General features: G+C 39.7%; 1 protein-coding gene across 4 annotated transcripts in view; it reads left to right on the top strand.

Annotated features, from left to right (window-relative positions):
• Window positions 1–11,545, top strand: part of LOC115657565 (schwannomin-interacting protein 1) — a 470,940-nt gene extending 459,395 nt beyond the window's left edge. For all 4 annotated transcript variants that reach the window (XM_030575601.1, XM_030575602.1, XM_030575604.1 and 1 more), the window contains 5 exons: window positions 1,260–1,377; window positions 2,304–2,501; window positions 6,045–6,168; window positions 7,379–7,472; window positions 10,448–11,545. In XM_030575601.1, coding sequence (XP_030431461.1) covers window positions 1,260–1,377; window positions 2,304–2,501; window positions 6,045–6,168; window positions 7,379–7,472; window positions 10,448–10,499 — 586 coding nt within the window. In that variant the 3' untranslated portion in view covers window positions 10,500–11,545. The remainder of the gene's footprint in view (window positions 1–1,259; window positions 1,378–2,303; window positions 2,502–6,044; window positions 6,169–7,378; window positions 7,473–10,447) is intronic.
• Window positions 11,546–17,049: the final 5,504 nt, after the last annotated feature.

The following is a 17,049-nucleotide window of genomic DNA, read 5'->3' as shown; positions in this document are numbered from 1 at the left end:
CAGTGAGTAGGGGTGGAGAGGAATGTCTAGGTTGGAGCTGGTCTGAAAGGCAGGCAGGTTATACAAAGACATTAATAGTAATACTGTAAATTAAACCCTTAAATGAATATCATTTCACTGTGGCAGTTGTGCAATTTACTACAAACTGCATGTTTTCTAGCAAGGAAAGGTATGACGACAAACTGTGTAGAGCTTTAAGAAATACTAAAATTCAACAACAGATGGCAGCAAAAGCACAGTACTGTAACTGAATTGGCCAGCTTTTTAACTGAAACAAAGTAACTGATTTAAAATCAGCAGTTGTGTTTCAGTAGGGTGGTAGAGCGCAAGACTTTCAGCGAGAAACGCTGTGTTCTGTTCCTGGCTTTGCTGTTGAATTGGTTCTTGAATTTGGGAATTTAACTTCTCTTTGGAGATCAGTGCATCGTGGAGAAACTGTGCAAGCAGCAGGGATGGGGAGTGGCACAACAGCTTCTTTGTGCGTTCTCGATCACCAGAGGATCTCTGTTGTACTGAGGTCTTCCTTCCAGTGTTGGATCCATCAGCTCCTCCGCTTGATTTTTGCTCTGTGTTTGTACCAGTCTTACACAATGGAGTCCTTGTCCATGACTAGGGTTCCTGGGCACTTTGGTAATACAAATAAATAAATAAGTTTCATGAGCACTGCAAGACAAAGCAGCCATGCTACACCAGAGGATCTGGCCCTGTGTGTTAATATATTGCTTTCGCTATGTTCCTAAGAACACCTTAGATTTATTAAAAGTGAATGAATATTACTTGACACACTATACTTCTTGTTTACTATTTATATTCAGTTAAGTCAATTACACTTTTGTTTATAGGCAACTTCACTTTCAAGTTTAGTGCTGCAATGTTTAGGTTTCAAATAATACCATGGGGAATTTTTATTATGTCTAAAAACAAATACTTCCCTTTAAAAAAAAAAAAGTTATTGGAAACACTTTTTGTTTTTACACATTGAAAAAAAATCAAGTTGACGGCTTTCTTTTTAAAAGTTAAATAACTTGTGCTTAAGGCACTCTAGCATTATCTATTCTGCTAAAAATAAGTCTGGCTCTCAGAAGGATATGTTGATAGAGACAGTTAAACCTTCAGTGTTGATTTAGGTCGGAGCTCCTATATTTGCTAATATGTTAGCACATCTTGTTAAGCAACAGTGATTGCTGATGACAGTACTTTGGATTTGTTGTTGAGAGAGAGTATACATGCTAACACCTGTCCCTTTTCTTCCCCTCCAGGCTACAAAGTGGGATGAACCTGCAGATTTGTTTTGTAAATGACAGTGGTAGTGACAAGGATAGCGATGCCGATGACAGCAAGACTGAAACAAGCTTGGATACGCCTTTGTCTCCAATGGTAGGTCTGATAACTAGTTTCACAAAAGGCCTTAGTGAAGAAATAAAAAGATTTTAAAGCATAAGTATGTACATGAGCTTCTATCATTTAAAATAATTCTTTAGCACGTGCATGTGCCATTCTTAATATTTTTAAGAGAGGTATAAATTAAGTTATGATTGGGAAAAGTTATAAATTGGCAGTGATATAAGCAGACAAAGAGCTTGTTAAGTTATCTTAAGAACAGCCCTTGGTTATCTATAAAAATATTTTGACTGCTGACTGCAGTTGGCAAACTATTTCTAGATAGAGAGACAAGGTGGGTGAGGTAATATCTTTTATTGAACCAACTTCTGTTGGTGAGAGATCCAATAAAAGATATTACCTCACCCACAATCTCTCTAATATTCTGGGACCAACACGGCTACAACAAACTGGATATTCCTAGGTAGCTCAGATGTGCTAGATATGTGAATAAGTTCCCTCCTTTTATGGGCTGGTAGCAGTAAGGAGGGGATGGCATGGAGAAGCATCAGCTTCTCACCACCCCTTCCTTCTGAACAATATTGTAACAAGGAAATTAGCAGATCTGCAACAATTCCTTCTTTCCCCCTATATTAACAATACCCAAAGGCCTCCCTGGGATTTCCCAGAGTTTGATTCAATGCATGCCTTCAGACACTCACTGATCTAGCAGGTTTCTCTCCCTAACTAAAACTCAGATTACCATTAGCATTTAAGTGTTCCTGTCTTGAAAAATGGTTTTTGATACTTAAAAATCATTTTGTTGAGCAAATAAATACAATTAAATGATCTCCATCTTCCCTGAAGAAATCACACTATTTGCATACGTGAGAATTTTAAAGCTAAAATTTCTTACAATATTGTCTATCTTAAAGTGTGAATGTTGTTATACACTTACAACTGATGTGTGTGCACTTTCCTAGAGCAAGCAAAGTTCCTCCTACTCTGATAGAGACACTACTGAAGAAGAATCTGAATCCCTAGATGACATGGATTTTCTCACTAGACAAAAGAAACTGCAAGCTGAAGCCAAAATGGCTTTGGCTATGGCAAAACCAATGGCCAAAATGCAAGTGGAGGTGGAAAAGCAGAACAGGAAAAAATCCCCTGTAGCTGATCTTGTGAGTATCAAACCAAAGGCCAGTATGCATTCAGTGACCACCAAATGTTAATAATTTGTTGTTTTATTGTAGGAATAGTTAACCACTTGAGAATAACTAATTCTTTCCAATTATCCAAATTCTGTACTAGTGCATCCAAATATCTGCAAAACTACATGAACAAAGGATTTTTTATTTACAAAGAGTAAAATACACTTAAAATAATTTTTAGCGCTCATTTCGGTCTGAGAAAGTAGGGAAAATAAATTCTATACAATGAAACATCATCTAGCTTTAAGGTGCTATCTTGCAAATGCATTTCATGGGTGCAGTGCTTACTGCCACATGTAGTCTTATTTAGATCAAGCACTACACCTTGTAAACATTTGCAGGATCAGATCCATACTTAATATTTTATAATAATGAAGCCAAACTGTGTCTTACAAGTTAGAGGTTGAATGTTCATATATGTGTATCTGTTTGTTTATAAATAATAAATAAGTGTGTTTGAGAGAGCGAGAGATTCTTAGGAAATGCTTTCCTAGTTGTTACAAAATTATCTGAGATTATTCAGCTGGAAATTATAAACTTTAGAACAAAGTTTCTCAACCTGTGGCTCCTGTCCCACAGGGCTGGCTGGGCTCACCTCGCTGCTCCAAATATTGCAACCTCTAGGGTACCAGCACCAATCAGGTTTGGCCCAGTCCTCATGATGATGGGAGTCCTGGTAGGTCAAATTTGAATGAGTGGCACTGCAACCCCATGAGCCAGGTGACAAGTCCACTCACACAAGTTTTTTGAGGGGGGCAGTGCCAAACCTGAGCGGCTCTGCAACCTCAGAGGTTGCAACACCCGGAGCGGAGAGCCAAGCCCAGTCAAACCCTCAGCACAGGACCTGCCACTGTGGGGTGAGTGCCGGGCAGGACCTGACCAAAACCACCCCAGGGCTTCCACACCTGACTATTTACTGGGTTACCACAGCCCATAAACATTTACAAATGGGTCCTGATCCTCAAAAGGTTGAGAATAACTGCTTTAGAAGATTTAACAGAATAATAAAGAGATTCAAATTCAGAAATGGAGTAAGCATGAAAATACAGTGTACTTCAGAAGGATGTTTTTGGACTCAGTGGAATTACCCACGAGTGAAGTACTATTTATTCACATATAATCATATCTCAGCGTGTACTGAAAAATAAAATGCATATAATTTTTAATAACATTTAAGACTTTCAAAATGTTATTTTAGGAGATAATTTGCATCCACTCATTATCAGTAAATGAGAACTAACTTTTTATATACGTCTTTGTTAATTTTTTAATTGTATGTGTAATGTGTATATACAGAGAGAACTAAGAGATAAATATACATTACTACTGCTATTCACAAATCTGTTCGGATTAGCAATTAAAGAACCAATAAATGCTGCAGAAACAAAACTCTGCTAAGCAGAAATGAAAAGAAAACCAAAAAAAAAAAAAATACTTGAAAGTAGAATAGAATATACATTTTAAAGATGAGACCTTAACTCTGAAGTCATTCTTCCAACATATATAGTAATATAATATATGAAAAAATTAATCCCAGACTTAAAATGGTTCCATATATTTTCAAATGCATCTTTCCCGCTCTATATTGTATAAATCAGTGGTCTCCAAACTTTTTTGATCACGCACCCCTATCAGTAAAAAATTTTTGAGCACTCACCCCCAATATATGTTTGTTTATTTATGTATAAATTATATATATAAATGTACTACTATACTAATATATTATGTACATTATAAAACATACAAAAAAAGAAATTAAAAAAGGATGAGATAAAGATGAAATAAACAATATTTTTAAAATAATTTTTATTGTATTTTATTTATTAATGGTACAAAAAACTTCTTTGCTCTCAAAAATATTAATATTTTTTAGTGAGAGCAATGTGATTGAATATGCTTCATTATTTCTGAAAATCTTGGTTTAACGCTTTGTGATACAGCGATTTGAAGGTCTGGATTAGGGTTAGGGTGCAGGAGGGCGCTCAGAGTGGAAGTGCAGGGTCTGGGAGGGAGTTAGGGTGCGGGAGGGCGCTCAAGGTTGGGTGCGGGGTCTGGGAGGGAGTTAAGGTGTGGGAAGGCGCTCAGGGTGGGGGTGCGGGAGGAGGCTCAGGGCTGGGGCAAGCAGGAGGTGCAGAGCACTTACGTGGGGCAGCCCCTGTTTGGTGCAGGCGGTGTGCAGGTGGCTCTGAGCAGCGCAGCACCGCCCCCATGGCCACGATTCTGGGAGCCATGATTCTGGGAGCTGCCCCCTCACACCCCCGGGGGCAAGGCCACCCAGAACACAGAGGCTTTAGGGGCTGCAGGGCCCTGGGCTGCAGCTCTAAAGCCCCTTTTGGAATGCGGTCCTGCAGGCACAGGCTGGCGGACTCAGGAGGAGCAGGGGCAGCCGCACAGCCAGTGGCCAGAGAGAAGCGGCTGCTTCTTTCCAGCCGGCTTTGAAGGGGCAAGTGCTGCTTCTTTCCAGCTGCTGGCTGTGCAGCTGCCCCTGCTCCTCCACAGGCTGGAGGACTCAGGGCTGCATTTCGAAAGGGGCTTTAGAGCCGCAGGCCAGGGCCCTGGGGCCCCCTTAGCCCAGGGCCCTGCAGCCCCTAAAGCCCCTGCGTTCTGGGTGGCCCTGCCTGGAGGGGTGGAGGCAGCTTCTTTGCTCTCTCATTCCCTCCCTCCTCTGGTCGCTCCCCCTTTGTCCCCCCATCCGGCGGCGCTCCTGCTGTGCCCCCCAATGGATTGTCTTGTGCGCACCCCACTTTGTAGACCACTGGTATATATCACTATCTGAAGAGCAGCAAAAAATAAGGCTAACCATCCATCTATCCTGTCTACCTGTGTTAAACATAAAGGATGATTGAGAATTAAAATGGTATCTTAATTCTCAACTGTCAGTAATTGGTAACAGCTGTCTTTTTAGATGACTTTTCTCAAAAATGTTTCTATTTAAGTTGACACTTGTCTAGTAGAATGCCACATCAGCGTTTATATTGTGATGATGTAGATACAGTCCAGTGGCTAAACACTTTGTTTTAAGCTTGATTTTTAGTGTTTTAGAAATGGCTCTGTTAGGAATATCCATATATGCCAAAGGGATGTGCAATTACCATGTATAACTGCATATAAATCTCTTGATTTAGGTATGAAATTTCAATCAGTAGTTGCAGAGTCAACATGGGTCACAGTATTGGGTCATTTATGGAGTGATATCTGTGGGGAAAATGAAGTGATGAAGCTAGAAGGTTATAACTACAGGGCAGTTGATTATTTTTGTGACAACTTCTCATAAAAGGATTTATTCATCCTTGATCTTTCGTTTGAAAGGTTGACAAACATTAATCACAAGTTTTCATTTTGATTATGTCAGTAAATGGGCTTTCTATGGCTACATGAAAGCATGTGCATGGTAGGGGATGGGGAAAGGGGAGGGTAGTACTTGGAATGTCAACACATTTTTTATTATTTTTATTTAGAAATATAAATCTTTTGAAGTAATAATAACCTAAAAGGCTTTTAATCCATCTTTAGCTGCCACATATGCCTCATATAAGTGAATGCTTGATGAAAAGAAGTTTAAAACCCACTGACCTGAGAGATATGACTATTGGGCAGCTACAAGTGATAGTCAATGATCTCCACTCACAAATAGAAAGTAAGTGATTTTTGTTTTAATTCTTTGGTATTTTCCTTTTAATTGGCTATAGTACATTAACTTAGGTGTGGGGAAAAGTGCAACATGTATGTTACCACGGGAAGAAAGTAAATCTTGTGTGTTCATTTTGATGTATTAACTTGAAAAATCATATTTGGCTGAACTTCTGTGGGCCTTAAACTCAGCTCACCGGCACTGCGGTCTGTATGTAATGTGATAATTTTTAAATGCCGCATTCAATCAATTCCAAAATTTCACTGACTGTCCTAGGCATCAGTAGGCAGAATCAGGGGCGGCTTTACTTTTTTGCTGCCCCAAGCACGGCAGGCAAGACTGAATTGCAATGTATTTTATTCCAGGCAGAGCAGAACAAGCATCCTGTAACATTTATACAATTACCCACTGTCACTTGCGTCACATTTTGGCTATATTTTTGCTTAGAATCACTACATTCCTTAACCTATAAATAGATATGAACCACAGGGTTTTTTTATTCTAGGCTGCAAGAGGTCAGAAAGGCTGTTGTAGTGGCATTACCACAAATCTGCCACTGATTTCTTTTACTGAAGTATAGCTCTTTCATTTATCTGAGCTGTTTTGAAATTCTGCCCTTTTTCTTCACACAGTTTCATTTCCATTCTTCTGTTTGAACAGAAGAGGTCTGTGTTCAGATCAGGATGCAGATTTTCTGGGCTACAGAACAGTGTCAGGCTTGCAGTTACGGTAGCATTGAGAAGGGGAGAGTTCCAGGAAGCTCGTTATGCTCTAGAGACATTTTCTTTTGGGATTACTTTGTTATTTTTTCACACACTTTTTGCTAATGAGTGATTTATTTTTTCTTACTGGGTAGAGGCTACTTGGACTAAAAGCCTTTTCCAACTGTCTTTAAGTAGCTGGATTAGCTAAAACCTAAAGTTTGAGTTGAGAGGATGCTACATTCAGTTATTTCATGAGACCCATAGTAGTTAAAAGTGCATATTTGTGATAGCTCTATTAGTAATATAGATAATCACTACTTTTATTCCATTTTGTAATATGCTTCCTTTTATGGAGACCAAAACCTTACGTAGGCAATCTTTCTGCTTCTCCATGTAAGCAGTTGTTTACTATATGCAACATAATGATTTAAGAGGAGCTAACAGATTCCCTAATCATTAATCCCTGGATCTGTGATTGAATTAAATTATAAACTCCTTGTCTCTGGTACCAGGCTTGAATGAGGAATTGGTGCAGCTGCTTCTTATTCGAGATGAATTGCACACAGAGCAAGATGCAATGCTGGTAGACATTGAAGACTTGACCAGGTTAGTAAAATCTTCTGTTAAACACCGTTGCTAAGAATATTCCAAGTTAATATACTTTCTGTTTTTTTGGAGCAATACTGGGTAGAATGCCAGGCCTAAAAGTTGATGGTGATGGGTAAACCCTGTATCTGTAAGCTGTCACAGAGCAGCTGAAATGAACAAATCTTCCTTCTGCTAAATATCATATTGGATCACCAATGTAAGCATTAAAAACTTAAGAAGTTACCACTTTGATCCTCCATTACATATTTTTATTGCAATTCATACCATTATTTTGTGTGTTTTATTTAGAAATCTATATTAGAACCCACTGCCAAGGTTAGTGGGTGCTTTGAGCAATAAAAAAAAAATCAATTACAAATCGATACAGAATAATATTTAAGTAATTGCTGTTACTTAATGATATGTCATTCACCAGATGAAGGTTCTTATTCTTGGACCCAATTCATGTCTAAAACTAAGCCACAATTTTCTCTAAAAGCACTCACAGTAAAATAAGTGGAACTTCAGAGACGAGTACCGCTAGGAAATGGGAAACCTGGGTTAACTTTGGGGAGGAGCAGCAGGCTGGAGCCAGGGACTGTATTTCCTCAGGCATGACTTTTAACCCTTTGGATATCTTTTTTCACAGTGGTCTCCATCAGTGTTACATTTCTGCAACAGCAAAATAATTCAGCCACAGGCAATCCTAAAGATTTTCAGCAACTTTCTCTTGAGAAATATGAACCAGCTGTCCAACTCCATATCCCTAGAGACCAAAATTTTGATGTTTTGCTTTACCAAGGTCTGGCACTGTCATTTCTGAAAGGTAGAGAATAGAAGCTAGTTAAGAATAAATCTGCTTTGATGCTGCCAGAAAGTTTGAATCGCAACACATCAAAAAGGTTTTTTTTTTAAAAATCCCCATAGGATTTGTGTGGTACAGGCTAGATGAGGTAGACTTTGCAACCAGAAGGATTGCAAGGAGATATAACAATAATACTAAGCAGTGGATTGAGAGAAAACATGCCAGAATACAGGCATCAAGTCCACTTAATCCGTTGTTTCTGACATGATTTAAGGAATATTTTTAACTTGTATAATATTATGACAGTTAATCTAACAGATTTTAAAGGTTTCTGCATAATAAAGAATAATTGGATTATTATTGTTGGATTATTTCCAGTTCATATTGGTAAGAGCTAGTGTTTTCAGCACTGCAGCATTAAACTTCCCATGTGAAATTGTATGGGACGCCAAAAACATTTTTAATAGTTTTAAAAAATCTTTCTGAATAAACATTTTTAAACAAAGTCTAATTTAAAATGATATTTTCTGAACTCCATTTTGATTATATGGAAAAGGGGGGGAATGGTGTGAAATGTTTGATTTTTATATTTATATTTTACAAGACCTTTTTGTTGCATTGTATTTGGTTGAAATACAGTTAGTTAGCCACTACCTGGGAAAAGTTTTGTCATAAATGATATGGTAACTGGAGTGTAGTAAAGTCAAATACCATCATTCAAAGTAGTTTACATGCCACCTATGGGTGCTTTTAAATATTGCAGTCCTGGCTCACCTCTGTTGCAATCACAAATAAAGAAAGCCTCCTCATTTAGAAATCTTGCATGTGCACAGTCATTATGTGGTAATTAACAGTAAAACTGAGGAGGACTTGGCGCAACAGAATAGTGATAGGATGAAAATACATCCCTACTGCACGTCTGAGGTTATGCAGAAATCCAGTGAAAGCAGTTGACCAGCACTCACTCTCGCACTGGTACTGATGTGAAGATCATGCACCAGATTTAGCAGACCTTTTGATGCAAACTGAAGTGCTGATCTGTCAGCTGAATCCAGGGCCGCCCAGAGCATTCCTGAGGCCGTCAGCGGCAGGTGGCTCCGATGGACCTCCCGCAGGCGTGCCTGCGGAGGGTCCGCTGGTCCCGCGGCTCCGGCAATCCGTACATTGCAGAGGGGCATTGCTGGCATATGATGGCGTATATTACATTAGTGGATGTGCAGGTGAATGAACCAGTGATGGTGTGGCTGATCTGGTTAGGTCCTGTGATGGTGTCGCTGGTGTAGATATGTGGGCAGAGTTGGCATCGAGGTTTGTTGCATGGATTGGTTCCTGAGCTAGAGTTACTATGGTGCGGTGTGCAGTTACTGGTGAGAATATGTTTCAGGTTGGCAGGTTGCCTGATGCTCTCAGGGCTGCATCCTGGGCACACATGGCTGCCTACCATGCCTATCTCAGACCAGTGTTCAGCAGGACCTAACCAGATCAGCCACACCATCACCGGTTCATTCACCTGCACGTCCACCAATGTAATATACTCCATCATATGCCAGCAATGCCCCTCTGCTATGTACATCGGCCAAACTGGACAGTCTGTACGGAAAAGAATAAACGGACACAAATCAGATATTAGGAATGGCAATATACAAAAACCTGTAGGAGAACACTTCAACCTCCCTGGCCACACTATAGCAGACCTTAAGGTGGCCATCCTGCAGCAAAAAAACTTCAGGACCAGACTTCAAAGAGAAACTGCTGAGCTTCAGTTCATCTGCAAATTTGACACCATCAGCTCAGGATTAAACAAAGCCTGTGAATGGCTTGCCAATTACAAAACCAGTTTCTCCTCCCTTGGTTTTAACACCTCAACTGCTATAACAGGGCCTCATCCTCCCTGATTGAACTACCTCATTATCTCTAGCTTGCCTGCGTATATATACCTGCCCTGGACATTTCCACTACATGCATCTGACGAAGTGGGTATTCACCCACGAACGCTCATGCTCCAAAACATCTATTAGTCTATAAGGTGTCACAGGATTCTTTGCTGCTTTTTCTGTAATATTTGATTGCTTGATATTCTCTTCATTGGGGAAGCCTTATTTAGGTGGAAGTATGTTTTAAGATGTTGAATAGTCCATTTAATTTTTCTTGACAGTGAGTAACACAGCTTTTTTTCCCCCCTCCTCAGACATGCTGAAAGTCAGCAGAAGCACATGGCAGAGAAAATGCCAGCAAAATAAAGCAAGAAGCCATCGGTATAAGCGAGCATTTATTTTGCTTCTATGGTTGTACAAATGTGGATGCTTAAGGTGGCGCACAAGAAAAGGAGAGTTAGTCATTGATAATGTCTGAAGCTTTATGTCCAGTGATTGGCCTCTGCTCCTTAATTTATTTTAATTTTTTACTTGTGCCACTAAATATCAGGCATTTTAGTAATATTATTACAAAGATGTACAGTACTTATAACATTGCAAACCATGGATAAGAAGAAAAGGTAGTTTACCTTTATTTTTGTTTGTTTAGAGATTTTAAGTTGAACAGTATTTTACCATTGACTACTTTTTATTCTTCACTGTAGTTTTAAACAAAGAAACTGTAATTGACGGTGCTATACAAGTGAGAAAAAAACAAAACAAAACAAAAAAAATGCCTGCCTTGTAGTGAAATTGTAGCGTTCAGTAATAATGTATATTTTAATCAGTTTTCAACATTTTGTGAATGTTGACTACTTGACATTCATTTTTAGATGTGCTATTAACATTCAGTTGGATTCAGAGAGTTAACTTGAAAGTTTTATGTATAAATATATAAAATAAAATTTTAAAATTTTGTTTCATATGATGTCTTTTTGTTGACTAGTGGTTGACTTAGGTGTTGCACCAGTAATATAGTCATCCTACTAAATGTGCAATTCCTAATTTCTCATCACCAGAAAGAGCCTTTTTTGCATATTGCATTTTACAAAAAAAACAGAGAGAGAAAGGAGACAGGACCAGATTTTTGTAGATCTATTTATTTGTAAGTTCATAAAGTACATGTGATATGGACTTAGGATATTCTTATATATAGTATTCACTGGGCATCCTAATATCATGACTGTTGTTAGAATCAGCAGGCACATGCATAGATGTTTTTATATTTTAATGTCTGTGGCTAAATATTCAAATAACTCACCAACTGTCAAAAATATAAATGTGTCAAAATCTTAACACACTAAATGTATCATGTATGGTAATTAACCACTTCACTACCTTTTGGCTGAGATCACAGTGTCTTCATCAGTTTAGTATCTCCGTGCTCCCGAAGGGGGGAGGAGATTTTCACACTCCCCCATTGGACTCTATCCCCTGAGCCCTGAACCCACCAAACCAAACTCCACTATGTGAGGGTCACCCTATCCTCATCACCCAGCTCGCTCCTTTATTCCCACGACTGTCTGTAACCTATTTGTATGAGCGATGTACCCTCACTGTCCCCCGACTGTATCTTGATCTCACCCACCGTTCATCCCGCATTGGGGACATGACAGACTGTATATGGTATATGCTGCCCAATACCAAAATACTGACCCCTCCCCCATAGTCTGTATGATATCCCCGATGAAACAATAACTGCTGCTTTAAACTCTCTGTATCGTTTATTTTCAAATATTCACTAATAAACATTAAATCTGCTACATCTATCTGGGCAACAGGGACTAACTAGATAAACAAAATTCTCTTCAGTCTTTGATTTCATGCTGACATACCAGGTCAATCTGTCTGTACCTAGTACTAGATAGCTGTAGCCAGCAGCTGAAATATACATTATGCAAAACAGATTATCTTTTACATTTTGCTTTATTTTTTCTCTGAGGTGTGACAAATTTATCTTGAGCAAGGTTATGGCTAACAAATTATTCAGGATGCTTTAACAGAGCCATTTGGTACATTAAAATTTCACCTCACATGAAGAATGTATTTTATAAAATTATTTATTTACATATGTTTTGTCTCAGCAGTTATGCAGTCCATAAATGAGGCATGAAAATGCTGCGGAGTTTGGTAGGTTTTTTTTTTAACAGAGCCCTACTATGTTGTAAGAAACTTCTCTTTGTGGCATAGGTGTCGTCTTCACGTGGCAGATGGCATTTGCTTTAGTAGAGGAGTAGATGGATCACACTTTCTAGCACTGATGTACATTCTGTATTTTATTATTAGAAAATATTTGCTGCTCTGCAGCTTTTCAAGAGGGAAGTGTTCACAGTTTTTCCTTTAAGTCTGGCAGGAAGAATGTCATTGCTCTGAATTTGCCACTACAGTTTTGTACTAAGTTCAAGTTAGCACAGGGGTTCTCAAACTAATCTGCGGATCCCTTCGGAAGGCATGTCATGCTAGTGAAGCATTTGTCAGTCTCCAGTTGGTGATGTTCCCTGCCGTCTGTAGTCCAGTCCAGGACTTTATTTTTAAACCGAATAAATGAAGCACACCTGGCTGTATCAGGATGCTCTCTGGCTGGTGTTGCTCTGGGTTCAAATATAGAGATGACACCTAAAGTGGAGAGAGAGCAAACACACAAGCGGATATGACCAAAGTGCAGAGCATCCAGAGATAGGGAGTAAATAGCACACGAAAAAAAATATGGGAATGTACTAAGAAGTTGATTTTCACTCTGTCTCCTTAATACTGTTCTGAGACTAGTTTTGCAAGTAACCAAAACTTGAATTGGGATTAGGAAATTGGAAGGGGGGAGTGTCCAGGAAAATGCTCATCTCTATTTTAAGAAGTGATCAATAGGATGTACAGAGTTTGAGAACCGCTGAGCTAGTCTATAGAATACATATAAAACAGGAATGTAAAATTAAGATTATTTATTTTGCTTTCTTTGAATCTATGCAGAAAAAATATTTTGGATGTTATTTCCCTGTATCTCTTGGTTGTCTTGACATTGTGTGTGCACTGTGGTTTCAACTATTTTTATATTTCTGCTTTGTAAAGTTCCGTGTCTTCAGTGCTCTAAGGCCAAAACTATCAAATATGAAGATCAGAATTAGGCACATAAATGTAGATACCTATTCATGTGGCCTGTTTTTCAGATGTGTTGAGCACCTGCAGTTTCTGTTAAAAACACGGAGTTGTTGATGCTCAGCGTTTCTGAAAACCAGGCCATTTATGTATGTGCCTAAGTGTGGATTTAAAGTGCTTGTCTGGGAGGCCCCAAATTTGAAAACTTTGGGCTAAGCAAAATCAAATCAAATCAAATCCTGGTATGCTCTAGGTATATGTGATAACATACAGTAATAAAGTTACATTAGTAACACCTCTCTCACATACCTTTATCTGTGATAAAGGACTTTCAGATTATATAACACTACTGAGATGCTATAATAAATGAATATGTGCAGTGGAGACAAATATGTCTCATGAATAGTGTCATTGGATGAACCACAAGGCCCAACTGAACATGTCTGGCAGTTCGACTGCAAGTGCTGCTGTGTTCTATGAGAAGCTGTACCCTCAGTCATTATGTATTGATTTATTATAAAGAATTAATTTCCTGCTAAGTGTAGCACTGAAGATTTAATGGGATCCTTTCCTGCAATATGCATACACAAATCCTATTAAAAATAATTGGAGTCCCAAGCCTGTATCAAAGCAAGAATACATCCCTAAAAGTGATTTGCTGTTCAATCCATTTGTTAGAGAACAGTGAACACCCACAACAGTGGTTAGACCCGAATGCTCCATAAAGGGTCAGTTTTTCCATGAAGCTCTAGAAAATACATTATTAAACGCAATCCCGGCCCTTGCACATGAATGAACTAGATAAGTCAATAGGCCTTTTCCATCTGATTCACCCCATCCCTGCAAAGAGCATCAGTCGTCTTGGCTTTCAAAGATGCAAAGTCCTGTGCTCTGTGTTCAGGCTCAGATCTTCCTGTCTAAATGAGTCCCTCTCCCCATTCTCACCCAGAATTGGGGCATGGTGAAGACAGCTGCAGACATGGCACCATCTTTGGACTGCACCAAGAGCCCTTTGTGGAAACAGGGATTCATGTAGATGGTGGGAGTGCCAGTTGCATATAGTCTCCACCCTTTCCCACCAAATGCCAGGAAATGGGCTCAAAAGTTAATACAGCCAAAGGCTGTAAATCTCTTATAATGGTTGTTCCAGGGATAAGAAAATATGGGCTATATCTGTCAGCATATGAAGCCAAGCTCTCTAGGGACAGGATGAGGGGGCCCTAAACCTGAAGTTATGGAAAGGCCTTTGCATGGTCGGCTATGACATCCAGCCAGCCACTAGAGATCACAGATTCTGGCTGTCAGTCACCAACCCTAACCTCCATTTATTCTGCTGGTCAACAAATCCTGCCCCCATCTCCTAAACCTGATAATCTTGGGAAAGTGCAGGGTAGCCTTTGTGATGTTTCCTGCATTTTCCCCACCCACCTCAGTTCCCTCTGCAGGTTTTTAAAAGAAGGGGCAGCCAGATCTGAGTTATTTTTTACTCAGTGCTCACTTAGACAATTCCCTTTGACTACAGAAAGGGCCAAATTCAGCCCTCATATGCTTGCCTGCATGTAGCTCCCATTAAATGCACACAATCCATGCCACTCGTGAATCCAAGGGGAGGATTTGGAAAACATCCAAAGAGCTTTCTTCCAAATATGTGGCCCAGCATAGCAATCAGGCCTGCAATAGATAATTTAACTTGCACAGTTTTTCACAACAGCCATTCATTTCACAGCACAGCATGGCCAAGCATGCAGGCATCTGCTCTATTTTTTTTGTTTTGGTTCACTGCTGTGAAATAATTGGGACAGAGGTGAGCAATGGGCTCATCATGAATGAGGAATAATGTATTGTTTCAGGCAAGCAAAGGCTCACCAGTCCCAGGCCCAATGATATATCAGCAACTGAGTGCAGCAGTTGGCTCATATTTATGATCCAGCGAGCTAGGGCCTGATTCTCTTCTCATTTTCTCTGGTATAAATCTGGCATAATGCCATTGAGATCAATGCCAAACACACACACGTGAGAGGAAAACTGGGCCATGACCATATAGTCCAAATGCCAGGAAACCTTTGCCAGTGCTGTCAGAGCAGACAACAGTTGTGGCAAGATACATTTGCTTCTAGCCAAATGGCTTGTGGGACACTAAGGAGTTATAATACTGCCTGCATGTTAAGGGCCATTTTCTGATCTCAGACATACCCTACTCTTCACTAGTTTCTATGGAGTTATGCTGTCTTTACAGCAAGGTCGGAGAGATCAGATCTGGCCTTCAGTCCTCTCTAGATTTCAGGGCACTTGAGACAGGAAGCCTAGACAAATTGGAGTTTGTTAACATAAGTGCCTTTAACTTGATAATGAAAAGTAGTGACATGTTTAGTCAATTAACCTGCTGTTTTATTGTAACCAATATTTTTCCTGTTACATCTTTAGAAATTTGTTTCTTTTTCTTTTTTTTAAACAAAAGAATATTGCTGGGTAATTGCATCTTTCTTGGATACCTGTCCAATGTACTTAAGTATTGTGCTGATGTGTATGATGACTGCTGTAGAATTAATGGATTAAATTACATTTTTAAAACAAGAGTTTCTGGTGAGTCTTTGAAATGTTAATATTTGTTCCATATCAGTGATATCTTACCAAGACTTATGCAGTGTTTGCATGTTTATGCCTCCTTGTGGTCAGGAGGGGGATACCCAATGCCTTTACAGTGCTGGTCATTGTGTGCTTGGTGGGGTTATTTTTTCTACATTAACCATTTAGCTGTCTAGCATAGCAGTTAAAGTTCTCATTTTTGGTTGATTTCATAGTAAAATATTTGTTTTAAAAAATGTTAAAAAGTGAACCAGGGTTTAAAGAAGAGGACAGTTGTCATATTTCAGCGAATGCCAAACAAAAAACAGTTCCCTCTTGGAGTCCGGGGTGGCGAGGGGGGGCAAAGAAGGCCAGGAGGGCTTTAAATCACTTTTTCACCCTTCCCATCATCCAGAGTCTGGAGCGGTCCACTGCATAATTTAGGCATTTGTAGAAACCTGGCCAAGTTACAGAATCCTCCCCAGGCTGATGGCATCTCAGCAGTACTGCAGCCCTGCCTTTTCACCAGGATTTTAAAGGGGGTTCACAGAAAGTAATTTTATGGCCCTCTTGTGCAAGGGAAATCCTCCCTCAGCCAGACTCAAGGATTTCAATAATAATTATGTAGCACTTTACGAAGAAGGGCAGTATCATTATCCCCATTTTACTTCTACAGCCCATCTACATCACTCCTGCTCTTCTACCTGGCATAAAGGGAATAGCCCGGGGTGAGATTCTCTCCCCTGAAGTTCATAGCCTAATATAGTAAATAGAATAATAGTATAGGTATGCCTGGCAGTTTCCTAATAGTACAACTCTACAGTGGCAACTCTGGAGAACCTGAGAAATGTAGACTCAGGGCTCATTGACATGGCAGGGCAATGCCCCGAGGGGATGTAAATTCTACGGTACGCTAACATGTTGTGCATTGATTGGGTCTGTGCAGGCCCAGCTGGTGTGCACTAAAGGGTCTCTAGTGCACTTTAACATTCTCTATTCATGCACTGGCAGGGTCTATCTGGGCCAGTTAATATGCAACATATTGGTGTGCTTTAAAAATCAATCCCCCCCTATAGTGCACATTTCCACACCATATAGAAAATCCCTTACTCTAGATCAAAAATGTGCTTACATCTCTAACCTTGTCATCATTTGTGTTTCCTCAAAGCCAGCCTCAGCGCTCCTTTTGTTTCCTTCTACCCCTGCCTTTATGGCTCTCCTT

This window comes from Gopherus evgoodei, chromosome 9 (assembly GCF_007399415.2).
Source record: "Gopherus evgoodei ecotype Sinaloan lineage chromosome 9, rGopEvg1_v1.p, whole genome shotgun sequence".
Lineage (NCBI taxonomy): Eukaryota > Metazoa > Chordata > Testudines > Testudinidae > Gopherus > Gopherus evgoodei.
Note: the sequence above shows the minus strand (reverse complement) of the source record. Positions and strands in the feature narration are given on the sequence as shown.